Source organism: Nycticebus coucang, chromosome 12 (genome assembly GCF_027406575.1).
Source record: "Nycticebus coucang isolate mNycCou1 chromosome 12, mNycCou1.pri, whole genome shotgun sequence".
Classification (NCBI taxonomy): Eukaryota; Metazoa; Chordata; class Mammalia; order Primates; family Lorisidae; genus Nycticebus; species Nycticebus coucang.
The window spans coordinates 63,505,419-63,522,255 of record NC_069791.1 but is presented as its reverse complement, the minus strand read 5'-3'; the positions used below and the strand labels follow the sequence as shown (position 1 = coordinate 63,522,255).

Here is a 16,837-nt window from a genome sequence, read left to right as displayed (position 1 = left end):
GCTAATGGGAAGCCCCCTTTTACCAGCAGTATTGTCCTTTTTTGACTTGGCTTACAACTTGAAAGAGTAGCTCAGATTCTCTGTGCTGGTGGGGGGAGCTTCTGGGGGAGAAGCCTGAGTCACCAGCTCCCCTGGGACATCTGTGTGTCTGTGTGTCTGTGTCAGGGGTGAGAAGGTAGCTTTGGAAAGCTCAAAGAAAGGAGGACACAGCAGTGTTGGACAACCAGAGTGAGGTGGGCAGCAGTTCTCACTGGAACTGAGGCCCTTGTTCCTGCCCACACTGCTTCTTTGCCTGGTCTTTGGGGTGAGCTGTCAAGTGGAACTGGCTGATGGTTTCTTGGGGAGCCCCTTTGGCTCTGGGTATAAGAGCTGGGTGCTTGTAGCTGGTCTGAGCTCCAAGGGGGCTTTGGTCCTGTGTGTTTATGTTGGTTAATATGCCCCTTGTCTTCCAGGGTAAACAGGAGGAGAATGATGTGGTGGAGAAACTGAACCTCTTCTTGGATTTGCTCCAGTCCTATAAAGTGAGTCCTGGCTGCTGTTTGGTTAAGGCTAAGGCTTTTGAGGATGCTCTTATGCTCCTCTCAGGTGTAACTCTTGGAGGTAGAGAAAGGGTTAGGATGGAGAATGGACTGAGAAGCCAAGACTGTGGCAGGAATGTGGGCCTTCAGTCCTGTGGACGTGGCCTCCCTAGCTAGCTGTCTAGGCTCTGTGGAGGGCTTTGGGGCCAAGTGGTGAGTGCTGCCCCTCCCCATAGGACCTGTGTGAGCGGCATGAGCGGGGTGTGCTGCACAAGCACCAGCGGGCCCTGCATAAGTACAGTCTGATGAAGAGGCAGATGAGCGCTGCTGTGCAGAACCGCGAGCCGGAGTCTGTGGAACAGCTTGAGTCCCGCATTGTGGAGGTAGGTGGTTGGGATGGGGGGCTACAGGTGATAGGCTCGTGGGAGCCTTTGCACACCTGCTCCTGGCCAGAGGCCAGAGTCGTCCTATGGGCACCCAGTGTGATGCACTGCCTTTCTTGCAGTCCACTCTTCCTTGGCACCTTCCAGATGCTCCATTGAAGTTAGATTTTGCTTCAGTGGTTACAAGAGAAGAGGAGAGCCCCAGTTCAGGAAGGGTTCTGTGTGGGCCTCATTATTGGCTGGGCTGGGCACAAAGGGAGGCTCTTTTCTTTGCAGCAAGAGAATGCTATTCAGACAATGGAGCTTCGGAACTATTTCTCCCTGTACTGTCTGCACCAGGAGACACAGCTCATCCATGTCTACCTGCCCCTCACCTCCCACATCCTCGGAGCCTTCGTCAACTCTCAGATCCAAGGGCACAAGGAGGTGAGCCCCCCCTGCCCTGGCCTGTGTTGTGGCTGATGCCTGGTGACCTTTCCTTTAAGCCTGGTGACCCTTGCAGCTAGCTGGTCTAGAGAAATTGCTTAGTGGAGTTGGGATGGGCATGGGGCCCTAAAACATAATTCTTATTCCAATCTGCTAGTCTCTTATGTAGCCAGAATCATAATTGTGAAGTTGTTTTCATAATTCTTGGGGGATGAGGTGGAGAGAATAGTGGAGAGCCACTATAAAGAGATGGTTTCCTGCTTTCCGAGGAATCTAAGAAGTCACACTCTGGGAGGCTGAGACAGGTGGATTTCTTGAGCTCATGAGTTTGAGACCAGCCTGAGGAAGAGCAGGGTGTTGTGGTAGGCACCTGTAGTCCCAGATACTTCGGAGCCTGAGTCAAGAGGATCCCTTGAGCCCAGGAGTTTGAGGTTGCTGTGAGCTACGACACCACAGCCCTCTACTAAGGGCAACAAAGTGAGACTTTGTCTCAAAAAAAAAAAAAAAAAGAGAGGTAAAATTTAGGGTTCCTGAGCCCTGAGCCTGAGTGGCAGGTGGCATGAATCGGGTTTGAGCCATTACTACAGGTTCAATGTTTTCTCAAAACTCCTGGTCAGCTTTCTCTAGAGCAGTGGTTCTCAACCTTTCTAAGGCTGCGGCCCTTTAATACAGTTCTTGTGGGTTGCGACCTATAGTTTGAGAACTGCTGCTGTAGATGATGGCACCTCAAGTCTTTGAGGTGAAATGGCCTGAATTGTCCTGAGGCAGGCTTCTGCTTTGAGTGGGCTCGGGCCAATGGCTGTGGCCTATAGCTATCTCCAAAGAGCCTAGGAGGGTCATGTGTCTGACCAGGGCTCAAGAAACACTGACAAAATGGCTACTGTCCAGTTCCTTTCCCAGTCTCTGTGTAGTCCCCATGGCCTCCTGCTTGCTGGTGTCTTTGTCCTTCCTTTTCTTGTGGTCCTCACTTGGTGCCTCTGATTAGTGTTGGGGTCATGATTGCTTCCTGCATAGTGTGTCTCCATGTGGCCCCTCTGCTGCTGGGTGCAGTGTGGGGAGCTCAGGCCCAGAATTCATGAACCTCTGTCTCAGATCCCTGCTCCATGACTGTGATGACCTCTTATGTCCTCTGGGACTCAATTTCCCCATCTGAAAAAAGCTTTACCAGCTTTCCAAGATTGTCCTGGGTGGCCAGTAGTGGGTAGATTGATGCAACAATCACATTCATGGTAGCCGTCTGTTCTGGGGTCTGCGACTGATGCCGGTACCAGCTGGTTTACATTTGTCCCTGTTGCCAAGGAACACATACGCTGGTGGGAGAGTTAGAGAGCTGGCCTGTCAGAGGAGGAGTGGTCTTTCGTGCTCTGATAGGGCTTGCACAGAGCTCAGGGGCTGGAATGGGCCCATCAGGGAGCTGGTGGTTTTTGTGTGGTGGATCAGGAAAGTGCTTGTAAGTAGCCTATAACATGAACTCAGACCTGTAGTTCATGTAGTTCACAAAGGCCATTGACAATGGTGTGGCGGTGGGTTAAGAGGTGGAAGATGGTGCTTGTAAACCAGTTGGGAGACAATTGTGACTGGCCAGGCTAGTGGCCATCTGGACCTTGGTCTAGAACTAGTTCATGCCAGAACCATGTGTTTGTTTGAGATGTAGATTCTGGGGCACAGAGCCTGCCCCAGACCTAAGTCAGAATCTCTGGGGCAGGGACTCAGGTGTCTGTGTTGTCTTCTGCATATTCGTAGGGCCACGCTCTGCCTTTCTGTGGTCCCAGGAGCCCCACCTCCTTCCCAGGCTCCCCACCTCCACACTCCATGGTTTCTGTTCCTCAACCTGGATATGAAAGTGCTTGGTGAATGGGTGTGGCCATTTTTTATTCCTATCTGTGTTTTATCCACTTGGTGGACACTATCTTGGTGTTTCACCTGCTGAGATGTCCAGAAGGCTGGTCCTTGAAAAACTGTTAGAAAGTGTGCTGGAAATGACCCAACAAGAATGTTTCTCGAAATTCCACATCAACCAAATTTGAGGCCCTTTGGTCTTGTGTGTGGGGGACAGAGATGAGGCACTATGACATCTGGTGTCTGGTGTAGTCCTCATTTAGCTTTTTTCTGTGGGGATGGGAGAGGGAAGGGGTGATCTCTCACTTCTAGAGGTTCTATGAATAGCTAGAGGCCAGGAGTCTGTGTGTAGGGTTGCACCCTGCACCTGGGTGGGGGGGTTCTCCAGGGATGCAGGGTTGGAGCAGATATGGCACAGAGGGGATCTCGGGTCTCTGCCCTGCTGACTTCTCTCCTTCCTCTCCCTCAGATGAGCAAGGTGTGGAATGACCTGAAGCCCAAGCTGAACTGCCTGTTTGTGGGACCACACAGTGTACTGACCCCACCTCGCTCCCCACCAGAGGATGGCATGTGTCCTCACTAGAGCCTGAGGCCCACTGTGAGAGCACCCTGCGGCCTCACTAAAACTTCTTTCCAAATGCTGTGTCCCTGTTTCATTCCCTACTCTGTGGTGCCTCTTGGTTGGGGCCAGGCTAGTGGATCATCTTGTGCCCATCCTGCAGCATCCATGGAAACAGCGGACCACACTGGGGCTGTCGTACCACCTTATCCTCCAACGGCTGCTCCCTCTGCCAGAGTCTGGCTTGGAGCCCGTGGGTGTAGGTGCTTTGATTCTCTGGAGTGGTTTTCTCCTCATGCCCTGCTCAGGGAGAAGCAAGGATGATGTCTCACAGCAGATAATTCCTGGGGGCATTTGAGGGGCTACAGTTTCTAGAACAGTCAGGGATGTGGGGCTGGGTCAGCAAGCAAAGGAGAGGGTGGACAGCACTGCCCTGTGGCTGGATGTGGTGGCTGACCATTGACATGGGAGTCAGAACAGGTACTTTGGGTGGACAGAGAGGGTGAGGTGGCTGCTTACTGCTGCGGAAGTCGCTGGATGTACATGGTGCTGGTTTTTGAGGGGACATGCTCCAGTGAGTGCCTTGGCACCTTAGTCTTATACTGACCTCTGGGGCTGAGGACCCCTGTGCACTTCCATGCACAGACATATGACCGTGTGTGCCTCATGGTCTGAGGCTCCTCTTGTCTGTGTGCTAGAAAATGCTGTGTTCTTACATTGCATGGATTCCCTGCTTTTGGGCAGTCAGTGTTGGGGTCCGTGTGGTACTGAGGTAAGAAGGACATAGCAGAAGATAGGTGAGGGGTGTGGGAAATGGGTTATTTCAGCTGGGGCTTTAGAGGGGCATCTGTGTTGCTGGGGCTGACCTCTTTTTAAATGGATTTCCTTCTTTGGGGTGTTTAGAACCATCCCAACCTCCCTTCACACACTTGTCAGTGTAGCCACCCACACATGGAGGGGGCCAGCCATCCTTTGGGCCATTTTTGTTCTTGGGATGAAGAATGAACTGTTCTCCTGAGCTCTGTGGGATGCAAATGCCCACCTCAGGACCAGATATGTTACTCTCCAAATCTGTTTGTAGCAAGCACACATGGCCTTCCTCTAGGGGCTGGGAGCCAAGCTCCTTTAGAGCCTCTGGTGTCATTGGCCAGGGAGAGACACTGGAGGAGGCTTTAATGGGACTGCAGGATTTCTGAAGTTCCTTCTAGTGACACTTGTTGGTCTTCCAGGGGTTTCCTCTCACTCTAATGCAGGACTCTTCCTTTCTGCCTGTGTACCGTCATGCAGTGTTTGGACAGAGAGGGTGGCTCACTCTATCCACAGACAGGTGAGCCTTTCTGGTAAGTTCTAGAGGGAACATCAAGGTAGCTGCTTCAGGCCCTTTAGGAGGACATGGTGCTGTGACTTAAGTGACTGTGGGGTTTGGGTCCACCTCTGCTGTGTGGGTTCTGTCTGTGACTTCCTGCTGCGGGGCCAGTTGCTCTCTGCTGGCCAGACAAGAAGAAGGCAGAGCGCTTAGTCTGATAGTGGGGAGGAAGTTTGGAGACTTACTACCTGTATCTGGGTGGTAGGGCTGTGCCTGCTTTTTTGCTCTTTCTGTAGAAACAAATTGTCAGCTGAGCAGGCTATGCTTCTCACAGGACTGCCACTGCCTGATGCTGTGATGCTTGAGCCTTAAAGTATGGCCCTGTGAAGGAAGAAGGCTGTAAGGTGTCCTCTGCCCTGTCCTGCCCAGCTGTGGGACTGTGGAGTCCATGGGGAGAGCTGTGGGCATTGCTAGTGTTTCAGGTAGACAAAGCACACACTCCTAACTCAGGCCGTGAAAGAGAGTCTTAGCACTCAGACTTCCAAATAAACTTTCCTGTAAAGAACTTTACTCCCTGGTGAGTGAAAGTTAGATTACTTTCCTGGTGACCTCTCCTTGTTGTGGAAATTCTTGAGGAGCAAGGTCTGAAGGTCCTTGTGTTGTGTTTTGGAGGCTGAGAATAAAGGTGTAGGTGAGGAGGGTGAAGGGCAGGGGTGAGGGGGAAGAAGGCAGGGGTGGAGACAAGGGGTGAGCGAGGAGGGATGAGCGAGGAGGCGTGAGAAGGGCTGGGGAGGGATGAGGCTGAGGAGGGGCAGGAGTTAGGGGAGGGGTGAGGAGTATAGTTGTGGGGTTGCTTCCCAGGCTTTCATGGAGGTGGGCACCTTTCCTGTAGTCCTGACTCTCCGAGATACCCCCAGCTGCTTCTTAAAGGTCAGCTGGCAGAGCCCTACCTGTAGGACAGGGCAAGTGAACTGGGGGTGCAGAGCCCATTTTCCTTTTTTGTCACTTGGATGTGGGTGCCACCACAGGAGAAACATGTCTCTCTGGTTACCCTGCTGCCTGGCCTAGTGGGGAGTCGCCAGGCAGGACCCTGGTGGGGGACACCACCTACTGCAGTTGAGGAAGGCCTGCAAACGGGTGGCTTCGTAGATGGGGTAAAGGTAAACATTTCCTAAGATTCTCCTGTTGCTGGGCTGAAGAGGCAGCGTAGTTTGGCAGACGCGTGGGACTGAGTCAGGAATGCTTTCTGTATTTGAGGCTTTTTCCTCTTGCTTTGCGCGAGTTAGCTTATATATGAAGCACTTTATGAGGCTGCAGGAATCAATTACTACTACACCCAATAAACTGGAATTGTTGACACTTGGTCTACATGCTGAAGTTTTTAATCAAACTTACGGGAACAACTGTTATTAAATGTGTATGGAAGTAAGTCAGGTTCTAAGTTGTGTAGCATGTGGTTTGACTCTTGGGGTAGTTGAGAGGACTAGCCTGTGACTCATTAGACCTGGTATTAATCCTGCGCCCTTGATTGTGCTTTAGTTTGATTTACAAATGGGGGAGGCGTGAAAGGCTGTGCCTTCTACCCCACAGTGGTGAGCATGCACACATGCAGCCTTCTTTTGCCAGCTGTCACTGTGGGGATGGTCAGAAATGCCATCCTCCCCTAGTAGTCCTGCTCTCCTGCTTTCCCACCGTGTAACAGCATAGGTTAGCTCAGTGTGCCTGGCAGCCCACCGTGGACAGCACTTGGCTGGCTGTGCCGGTGCCTGGCGAACAATTCAGAGGCAAGACCTTTATTTTCCTTGCCATCTACTCACATCCCACCTCTGAAGCATGGCTCTTTGAGTCCAACTGAATTGACAGCTGCACTGGTGGGGCCGGCCCAGACCTCCTGCTAGATAGTGTCCACCTCACATAGTGTATACTCCAGGATGGTATCCTGACCCTGGAACTTGAAGTACCCATGGAACTTCTTCTTCTTGAGCAGGAGTGGAAACCAGTAGCTGTCATCAGGCCACATGTTGCTGAAGGGGATTTGGTCCAGTGGGAACCATTGGGGGCACATTTCTATACCAAGGGATAAAAAAGGAAGAGCATTGGTGTTCAGCCCAAATTTAAACATTTGACATTCTTTTATATTTCACCCTCACAACCGTGTAGGCTGTGTGCAGCTGTGCTGTGCTGTGACCTAGATGAGGAAGACAGGCAATGGGGACCTGGTCTGGTGCTCAGACCCAGTATAGTGACAAGACCAAGCTTTACTCCTGACCCATAGAGGTGGAGAACAGGGAGCAGCCCCCAGACTCACCATCGCTCTCCATGGGTGTCCCCTGGACACTGTCTGTGCAGAAGATGTGCACGTCCATCAGCTCAGGGTTGCCCTCAAACTCAAACATGATGTGGCCCACCTTGAGCAGCGTGTCCACAGTCAGACCACTCTCCTCCAGCAGCTCCCTGTGGACAGAGGCAGAAGGGAGGAGGCCATCAGCAAGGTGCCCACACTGACATGCCAACCCTGAGAATGGCAAGGGGAGGAGAAGCAGAGCCTTTTGTGCAGATGGGCCCAGGGCGCCACCAAAATGGATGCACAGGCTGGGAAACCTGGGAGGATGCATTAGTAGGTCCCAAACTAGCTGAGCTTTGAAATGAACTTAAATGTTAAGAAACTGATTTTGTTACTGGGCTCTGGGGAGGGGCTACCAGTTAAGGGTGCACATGCCTAGTTCAAAACTTTTCTGGGTGTTGAACAACCTTAGCCTCACAAGTGGATGGCAGGGTTGGGACTGATGCCCCTTCCTACAGCCGAGCATTGCAGCCAACTGCAGCAGCCACCTGCTGAAGCTTGGAGAACTAGGTCTTGTTGGAGGAAATGTCTTTCCAGCCTCCTGCTTTTGCTCTGAGAACACAGGGTCAAATCACAGCTCTGTGGACTCTGCTGCAGGAGGAGCTCTTGTTCTAACACAATGCCAGCACCCACACAGGTGGGTGGCCTCCCTGGCTGTGTGTGGACCCCCTTCTGGGGATTTTCCTTCAGCCTAGCCAGCTGTGCACAAAGGGGCCATAAAGGGCTAATCTCATCTGGGGAGCACACAAGTGCTACTGAGTCTTGGAACAAGCCCTGATTCAGCCAGAATGCTCCCTTTAAATCAGCGGTTCTCAACCTATGGGTCATGACCCACAGGAACTGTATTAAAGGGCTGTGGTATTAGGAAGGTTGAGAACCACTGCCTTAAATAGTCTAATGCTATCACTAATTTAAAGTTATTTTAAAACTTACATGTTCCTTTATGACAATCCAGGAAAGAAAATACCCATGAACTCATCACTGAGAATGAACCCTCAGTGCCATTTCAGTGTTATCCCTAGTGGGAGGGGGGGTTCTTTCTCCTTTATACATCCCTTTAAAAAGTACAAAGATACATAATTTATACCTTGTGCTTTTCACCCAAGAGAGGGATACATGACATTCCATACCTCAAGGAATCCAACCCATTTCTCAACTGCTATGCATTATGGAAAAAGAAAACATCCCAGCTTCTGGTTATCATGGAAACCTGTGATGAGCAGCTTCTCATGCGAGACAAATTGTTTATTGTGCTCTCTTGGTTTCTTGTTCAGCTTCTCAGCATAGACTACCCAGAAGACCTTCCTTGCACTTGGTACTCTGGGTACCCACGGCAACTGCAGCCATGACTTCAGCCTGTTCTTCCCTTAATAGACGTTTCTCACTTCCCCAACTGCACTGTATTTACTTATTTCTATAAAAACATGTCTGGCTGTGTATTGTGGTGTGTAAAAATTTGTTTTAAACTTTCATCTCCAATGTACGTTAGGAGCACAACAAATGATTACTTTGCCTGTAATTAGGGAAACCACTTTGTTCATTTAAGAAGCACATATTAGGTTAAAAGATCATGGTTAATCAGGCTTAAGCTCTAAGGGCTGGAGAGGAAATGCACAGACCTGGAATCGGCATTTATTCATTGAAATGGTTAAAGGTGGACTTGACTTAAAAAATGTATTGTCACTTGGGGGAGTGCAAATGGCTCCTCAATTAAATGTAACAGCACTCAGTGGGGCCACTCCCTATCTCACAGCAATCTGGTGCTTATCTTAAAAACTTCATCTACTGATAGAATGTTTTGACTAATTTTAGTTAATCTTCCTTGAATACAAAATATCAATAATCTCCTCGGTGACAGAGCTAAAGCTCCATTTCACAGGCTGGGATAATTAGGCGGGTGAAGATGACACTACTACAGTTTTGCCGAAGTGTCTGTCTCCATGACGTTCAGTTCCCCGACAGCTGAGAACAGGATGCATAATTACACAAAAGCACAGATCAGTGTGGGCCTCTGTGGTGTGAAGTGGCAGGCAGCAATCCCGCTCCAGTTGGCCCTGCTCTTGGATCACCTTCTGGAAGCTCTTTGTGGGTCAAGAAAGCTGGCAGCAGTTCATGCCACACACCTGATGCTCAAAGTTGATGCCATGGGACCCACAAATCCTGGTCCAAGTGCCTGCCTCCAGTGGATGGGTGAGCTCCCACTCATGCCTGTCCTGGAGGTGATGCAGAAGGTCTGATCTGCAGCCCTGTAACAGGGTAGCATGGTGGGGACAAAGCCTGTGCCAGATTCCTGGGTCCTCTTCAGGGCTGGGGCCTGGGATTACTGGGTGCTAGGTCTCTGAGGGGAGGTTCCATTTGGATGTGCAGGTGAAGAGGCCTGGCATTGACAGCAGGTCTTCCCCAGGGTGGGACTGTTTGTACTTTGGGACCCCTAAGTGTCAGCCTATCTGGTTCCAGCATCTCCTGTTCCTCACGTACATGGACGGTCCCTGACATAGGACTTCATGACTTTATGATGGTATGAGAACACCATGAGTTCAGTAGAAACTGTACTTCTAGTACCCAGGCAACCATTTTATTTTTCACTTTTAGTACAAAATTTGATATAATACATGAGATACTCAGCACTCACTTTTTTTTTTTTTTGAGATATAGTCTCTGTTGCCCTGGGTGGAGTGCTGTGGCGTCTTCATACCTCACAACCTCAAACTCTTGGACTTAAATTATTTTCTTGCCTCAGTTTTTCATTTTTTTTTTTTTTTTTTTTTATAGAGACGGGGTCTTCCTGTTGCTCAGGCTGATCTTTTTTTTTTGTAGAGACAGAGTTTCACTTTATTGTCCTCGGTAGAGTGCCATGGCGTCACACAGCTCACAGCAACCTCCAACTCCTGGGCTTAGGTGATTCTCCTGCCTCAGCCTCCTGAGTAGCTGGGACTACAGGCGCCCGCCACAACGCCTGGCTATTTTTTGGTTGCAGTTTGGCCGGGGCTGGGTTTGAACCCGCCACCCTCGGTATATGGGGCCGGCGCCCTGCTCACTGAGCCAGGCTGATCTTAAAATCCCGAGTGCAATCAATCTGCCCACCTCAGCTCTCAGAGCACTAGGATTACAGGTGTGAGCCATTGCGCCTAGCTGCTCAATACTTTATTATATAAATAGGCTTTGTGTGAGATCATTTTGCCCAACTGTAGGCTGAGGTAAGGGTTCCGAGCATGTTTAAAGTAGGCCAGGATAAGCCAAGGTGTTCAGTAGCTTAGTTATATAAATAATCTTTTTTGACGTAGGATATTTTAAACTTTTGATGGGTTTACTGAGATGTAGCCCACTGTACGTTAAGGAGCATCTGTACTGAGTATTTGGGGGCTCCTGGATTCTTGTCACTCAGCATGCCTCTCACCCCACAAGAGCAGGGCACGGAGTTTTGTCAGAGGGTGTCCCTGCCCGTGACTGCATCCTACCTTCTACGTGCCCTGTACCCTGGGCAGAGAGACCTACCTGCTGAGTACCCAAAGAGCAATGGCCAGGGGCACTCTGAGCCAGTGTGGCAATGCAGCATAAGGCCTTGAGTGCTGAACTTTGACCTCAGTCCAAAGGTGAGGCCTGTCCCTGCTTTGTGAAGTCTGAGGTGAGGAAATTACTCCTGCATCGTGGCCACAGGGAGCAACTGCCTCCAGTGAAGATCAGGCCTCTGTGGGTAGTCAGGACCAAAAAGTATCAACTAGGACCTAGGGCAGGCCCACCCCACCTGAGCCCTCCAACCTTTGTAATAAATAAAACAGAGGGGAAGGGATCTAATTAAGCAGATCAACCTGCACAACAAAAGGCCACCCTCCCTCCCCCAGTCCACTCTGCTAAGTTTGCTTATTTATTCACCCACCCATCTAAGGCCCACTGTCCTGTGCAGGTACCTGAGAAAGTGGAAAGGAGGTAAATGTAGTTTGATGTCACAGAAGTGATGTAGGCACAAAAGAGTGCAGTGCAGGGAAATCATGGTCTTTCGATAAATGATGCCAACTAGATATCTTTATTGAAAAGCCCAATCTGATCCCCATACCTAGACTAAACACAATTCTGTATGGATTTAAACAGTTTGTAGAAAAATACTTAGGAGAATATCTTATTATGCTTGGGATAAGGAGGTTTCTTGAAAAGGATCTAAAATTTGTTAACCATTAAATGAGACTTTTTATCTAAATGTCATCACTAGTAAAAGGGCAAGCCACAGAGTAAAAGATATTTGTAATAGTTGTATATGATGACTCAGATCTAAAGTAGATGAAAAACTGCAAATTAATTAAACGGCAACCCAATAAAATGAGTATAAGATTTAAGCACACACTTCACCAAAAAGGATATCTAAGTGGCCTGCAGACATTGAGAAGGTGCTCAGCTTGATTAGTCATTAGGACAAACAAAATCACAAGGAACTATTGCCACACTCACCAGAAGGGCTAAAATGAAAAGAGAGAAAATACCAAATGTTGTTGAGGATTTGGAGGAACCAGAATTTACACACCCCTGGTGGGAGTTTAAGTTAGTGCAATGACTTTGGAAAACTAACAATATTTACTAAAGGTGAACCTCTCCAGTCTTCACTAGGGAAGAGTACACATGGGCACCATACAGGACTGTTCATAGCAGGGCCACTTGCAATAGCTCCAAACACCCTTCCATAGCAGAACAGGTAAACTGCAGCATGTGCACACACTGGAATACGACACAGCTACCTGCAAACATGTTGGAAAGAACAAAGGGGCACACCCTGCATGATCCTATCTTGTGATGAGACAGAACAGGCCAAATCAACTACCAGAAGTCAGGGTGGAGGGCAGGGTTCATTGGTCTATTTCTATTTCTTGATCTATGCATTGGTTAAATAGGTGGATCTGGCTGGGTGTGGTGGCTCACATCTGTAATCCCAGCACTCTGGGAGGTTAAGGCAGGGAGAACTGCTTGAGCAAGAGTGAAAACTGTCTCTACTAAAAATAGAAATTAGCTGGGTGAAAGCCCAGGAGGTTGCAGTGAGCTATGATGAAGTCACTGTACTCTTAACTGGGGTGACAAAATGAATCGCTTGTTTCAAAAAAAAAAAAAAAAGTGGACCCACTTTTTAAAAAATGCACTGATGGAGATAAGTGCATCTTTTCTATAAGAATTACACATTCCACTTTAATAAAAACTTGACTTGGGTGGCGCCTGTGGCTCAGTCGGTAAGGCGCCGGCCCCATATACCGAGGGTGGCGGGTTCAAAGCCGGCCCCAGCCAAACTGCAACCAAAAAATAGCCGGGCGTTGTGGCGGGCGCCTGTAGTCCCAGCTACTCGGGAGGCTGAGGCAAGAGAATTGCTTAAGACCAGGAGTTGGAGGTTGCTGTGAGCTGTGTGAGGCCACGGCACTCTACCTAGGGCCATAAAGTGAGACTCTGTCTCTACAAAAAAAAAAAAAACAACTTATGACACGGAGCAGGGAAGTGAATAATTAAATGTGATCAGGAAGGGTGAGAGTGTTTGCTGTGAAGGAAATCAACAGGATAAGATTTATTGAGAACAGTGGGGCTGGGGGAAAGCACCTTTTAGAAGTGAAGGCTGAGGAGCCAGGAATACCTTTGGGTTTCTGAAGGGAGACAGGGTGGGCCTTGGTGCCTGACAGAGAAGAGGGGGCGTTTATTTTAAAGGCACTGGGAGCTGGTAAAGGGTTTTGATGTGTGGGTATGAGCAGGGGGTGGGGTGGGGAGTGGGAACCCAGATACAGTTTGGGAAAGGCCTTTGGCAGCTGTGTGGAGCATGATTTGGAGAAAGAATGGGAGGGAGCGGGCTGCTGCACCTGCTCAGGCAAGGAGTGGTCTGCCTGGATGCAGATTACACCTGTGGGTAGAAATTAAGTGCTCCCTGCACTATACTTAAGTCTCCTCCCAGATCCCAGACCCCTGAGGGAAAACCACCATTTATGTTCAGTACCGAGAGTCAGGAGTGATGTCCTACATTTAAACTGAACATTTATAGAGTGCAGGAGGAAAAGTTTCTATGATCCCAAGAAAGTTTGTAAGAAAATAAATCAAGGCTGTAAGATTACTTTTTACCAGCAAGAAAAAAAGCTGAAATTCAGCCACCTGGAGCACCTGTCCAGTTTCCTCAGTCCCTGACCCCCAACCTTGATGGCTGGAGCCCTTTCAGCACATCCTGCTTCTGGGAATGCCCTGTTGCCCCCTCATTTCTGCCTTTTGTTAGGTCCTTAGGGAGTTTTCCTTGTGCCCAGTTATTATTCACCCTTTTTGTCCTGGAAGCCCTGACTTTCAGGTATGGACCAGACCTCCTTTCTGCACACATCTCCTAAACCCAGCAGCCAAATGAGATGGGGCCTACACAGGGGTAGGGGCTGTGTCCTGTTCCTCTATTCCACACAGGGCAGTGCTACATTAACCCATGACCTGATGGATGGTCTCAGAGGATCAAAGACATCTTTTACTGTGGGTTGTAAAGAAAATAACTTGAAAGCCAACGGACTGCCCAGCTTTCCTCCTCTCCAGGGAAAGTAGCCTTAAGGTTGCCAACCTTTTTCAGAACAACATTAACAGGAGCTAATGTTTGTGCATTGCTTTGTCATGTTTGCACAGAGATCTTGTTTATCTTCACAAACCTGGAGAAGCAGGAAGGGCATGAGACCTCCGGCAAGTTCTCGACCTCTCTGCCCTTCAGGTCTTCCCCATGTGAAGCCGGCTGTGTTACGAGGATTACGTGAGACTGTGTGCAGTAGGCTTTAGATCAGTGGTCCTCAACTTCCTAATGTCACAACCCTTTAATACAGTTCCTCATGTTGTGGTGACCCCCAACCATAAAATTATTTTCATTGCTATTTCATAACTGTAATTTTGCTACTATTATGAATCGTAATGCAGATATCTGATATGCAGGATGGTGTTAGGTGACCCCTGTGAAAGGGTTGTTCGACCCCCAAAGGGGTTGTGATCCACAGGTTGAGAACTGCTACTTTAGATGAAAGTTATCACTAGCTCCTCAAATGTAGAACTTAGGTGACTGATGAGCCCATGAGCTGTATAGTGAGGCAGATGGGATTGTTCAATTCAGGTCCATCCTAGAGCCATCACCACCGCTACACAGCAACAGGCTGGGCACTGTTCTAAGTCCTTTAGATGCATTTCCTCGTTTACTCTTCACAACAATCCTAAGAGGTACTGAATATGCAGGTTCTACCTGCATACTAAGAAGAAGCAGACTCATGGGTTAAATACACAATCCAGGTTGTAGGATCTGCTTCTGTGGTCCTACCTGCCCCTTTCTCACCTCTTGGCCCCATCCTCAATGGTCTCTCCTTCATGTACTTTGCCCCCGAAGCCATTCCACCGGCCAGCCCCGAAGCCTCGTTTCTTCATGCCTAGGAGAACTCCCTGAGGCTGCAGCACCAGCACCAAGGTGTACAGCCTGGAGGTGCCCATGGTCCCCTGGGTTCTAAGAGGAAGGCAAGAGGATGGGGTCAGCTTCATCTTGGATGTGGAGGAAGCTGTGCTGCAGTGCCCAGTGGTCAGGTGGAAGGGGAGTTCTTGCGAGGGAGTGGAGGAGGCCTGGTGGTAATTTCCCAGCCCTGCCCGTGTTAGGTGGAAATCTGCCATTGAACAAAGGATTTTCAGGGGTGACAGGCCTGGCCCACAGAACCCAGTGGCATTAGTGCCAGGCCCTTCACTTGCTAGGGTGGACCTGCAGGTGGTAGGGTATGTCCCTCTCCCCACTCCTTGGCACTGAGCTACAAGAGGGCGATATGGCTTTTCCAAAGGGGGCTCTTCTTGCTGCCATACCTGCCCCCAGGAACTTTGAGCCCATCTGCACAAGCAGTAGGGCAGACAGCTCAGTCCCTGTCTCCAGCTAGCACCCAAATAATCATGCAGGTTATGCAATGGCTTTTATGTCAGGTTTTGGCCTTGGCTTCTTTTGGCCTTCTGGGATGTGACCTGTCTCTCTGCAGCAGCAGGTCCACCCACTGAGGCTGGCCTGGTCCTCCCTCCAGGGTAGGAGCTCATGCTCCACTTACTGTGCTCTTGTTGCTGCTGTGGGACCTGGTACTCAGAGTAATGGAGCCACAGGGGCCTTTTCTTTTCCTACAGGTGTATAGGTCCTAAGAAAGGTCTGAGGGTGATGCCTCTGCCAGGGTCCCTGCTGAAGAAAAGACCTTGGAAAAATGCTGGAGGACTAGGACCAGGACCAAGTTTCCTGTTGCTCTGTCCCTATCCCAACCTGGAACACACCTGGCCAAGATAGGATTCTGGACCAGGGATCCTCTTTCGAAGTTATGGTGTCTGAGGAAAGGACCAAGGATTGGTCCTGGTGGTGGGGGGTGGGCAGGTCAAGGAGGGTAGGAGGCCTATGTACATTGTCCTGACACTGTTCTGTTTGTGTGGGAAGCCCCAGCCTCCTAGGTAAGGCTCAGTGGTAAAGATACCAGCAATGTCCAAGCTGTCATTATTATGCACTGATTACGTAGGCTTCGTGCCTGTAGCTCAGCGGCTAGGGTGCCAGCCACAAACACCAGAGCTGATGGGTTCGAACCCAGCCCCAGCCTGCCAAACAAATGACAACTACAACCAAAAAATAGCCAGGCGTTGTGGTAGGTGCCTGTAGTACCAGCTACTTGGGAGGCTGAGGCAAGAGAATCGCTTAAGCCCAAGAATTTGAGGTTGCTGTGAGCTGTGACACCACAGCTCTTGGGGGTGACATAGTGAGACTGTCTCAAAAAAAAAAAAAAAGGAAAAAGTATCCCATTTAATAGATCCAACAACTGTATGAGTTAAGTTGCTTTCTCCATGTTCAGAGAGGTAAACTGACGCTCAGAGAGGCTGTTTGACCCAAGGCCAAAGAATAATCAAACCTGGATGTACTGGACGCCAGTGTCTAGTAGCGCCCACAGCTCCAGTAGCGGCGGCTGCGTGCTGCACTCACGGTCCTCAGAGAGTTGACTAAAGCTAGAGCCCGGGCAGCCACCTAGTTAGCTCCGGGCAGACCCTACAGTTAGTCGGGTCTGTAGTCCCCCATACGACGAACGTGCTGGTTCACGTTTGGAAACCAACCAAATGCTGGTTTCCTGGCCAGGGCCGTGCCTGGGACTGTACCCCACACCCAGGCCCCACTCCTTTCCTCCCACCTATGCTCCCCAGGCCCACGAAGCCCCCTCCTCGGCTCCCCAAATTCGGCTTCTCGGTTCCCAGTTTCTCCCTGGCTACCCAGCCCAGCGCGCTTCCTGCTCTCGGCCCTCCGATTCCCTTTTCCCTCTTTGTGCTCCCCCGCCTCCCCGTCGGGTTTTCCCGGCTCCCACACCCTGCACGCTTCCCGCTCCTGGCCTACTTCTATCCACGCTGCCGGGCTCCACGTTTCCCCACTCCGCGAACCAGGCTTCCGGCCCCAGGATACCAAGCCCCGCGCTGTGTTCGAATCGGCGTCCCACTTCCGCCGGGCAG

At 50.1% G+C, this 16,837-nt stretch overlaps 2 protein-coding genes across 7 annotated transcripts in view; one reads left to right on the top strand and one right to left on the bottom strand.

Moving 5' to 3' along the window:
• Positions 1-3,804, top strand: part of SNX8 (sorting nexin 8) — a 44,474-nt gene extending 40,670 nt beyond the window's left edge. For both annotated transcript variants that reach the window (XM_053555601.1, XM_053555603.1), the window contains 4 exons: positions 453-521; positions 755-901; positions 1,178-1,327; positions 3,636-3,804. In XM_053555601.1, the coding sequence (XP_053411576.1) occupies positions 453-521; positions 755-901; positions 1,178-1,327; positions 3,636-3,749 (480 nt within the window). In that variant the 3' untranslated portion in view covers positions 3,750-3,804. The remainder of the gene's footprint in view (positions 1-452; positions 522-754; positions 902-1,177; positions 1,328-3,635) is intronic.
• A 149-nt stretch (positions 3,805-3,953) lies between these two features.
• Positions 3,954-16,837, bottom strand: NUDT1 (nudix hydrolase 1). Of its 5 annotated transcripts, XM_053555607.1 has the most exons (5): positions 16,725-16,803; positions 15,418-15,539; positions 14,676-14,840; positions 7,340-7,485; positions 3,954-7,098 (listed from the first exon to the last, which is right to left on the bottom strand). In XM_053555607.1, the coding sequence occupies exons 3-5, from the start codon at positions 14,825-14,827 to the stop codon at positions 6,926-6,928; spliced, it is 471 nt and encodes a 156-aa protein (XP_053411582.1). In that variant the 5' UTR covers positions 14,828-14,840; positions 15,418-15,539; positions 16,725-16,803; the 3' UTR covers positions 3,954-6,925. The 5 variants fall into 5 exon arrangements, with proteins under 5 accessions (XP_053411582.1, XP_053411581.1, XP_053411583.1 ...); XM_053555606.1 differs by lacking the exon at positions 15,418-15,539 and having other exon boundaries at positions 16,725-16,837; XM_053555608.1 differs by lacking the exon at positions 15,418-15,539 and having other exon boundaries at positions 16,769-16,832.

Bases quoted from the DNA above. Each gene is read 5' to 3' on its own strand.
- NUDT1 (XM_053555606.1), bottom strand. From the start codon at position 14,827: ATGGGCACCTCCAGGCTGTACACCTTGGTGCTGGTGCTGCAGCCTCAG. The intron at 7,486-14,675 runs GTGAGAAAGGGG...CTCTGTCCACAG, and splicing joins ATTGAGGATGGGGCCAAGAG to GGAGCTGCTGGAGGAGAGTG. The intron at 7,099-7,339 runs GTGAGTCTGGGG...CCCTTGGTATAG, and splicing joins GACACCCATGGAGAGCGATG to AAATGTGCCCCCAATGGTTC.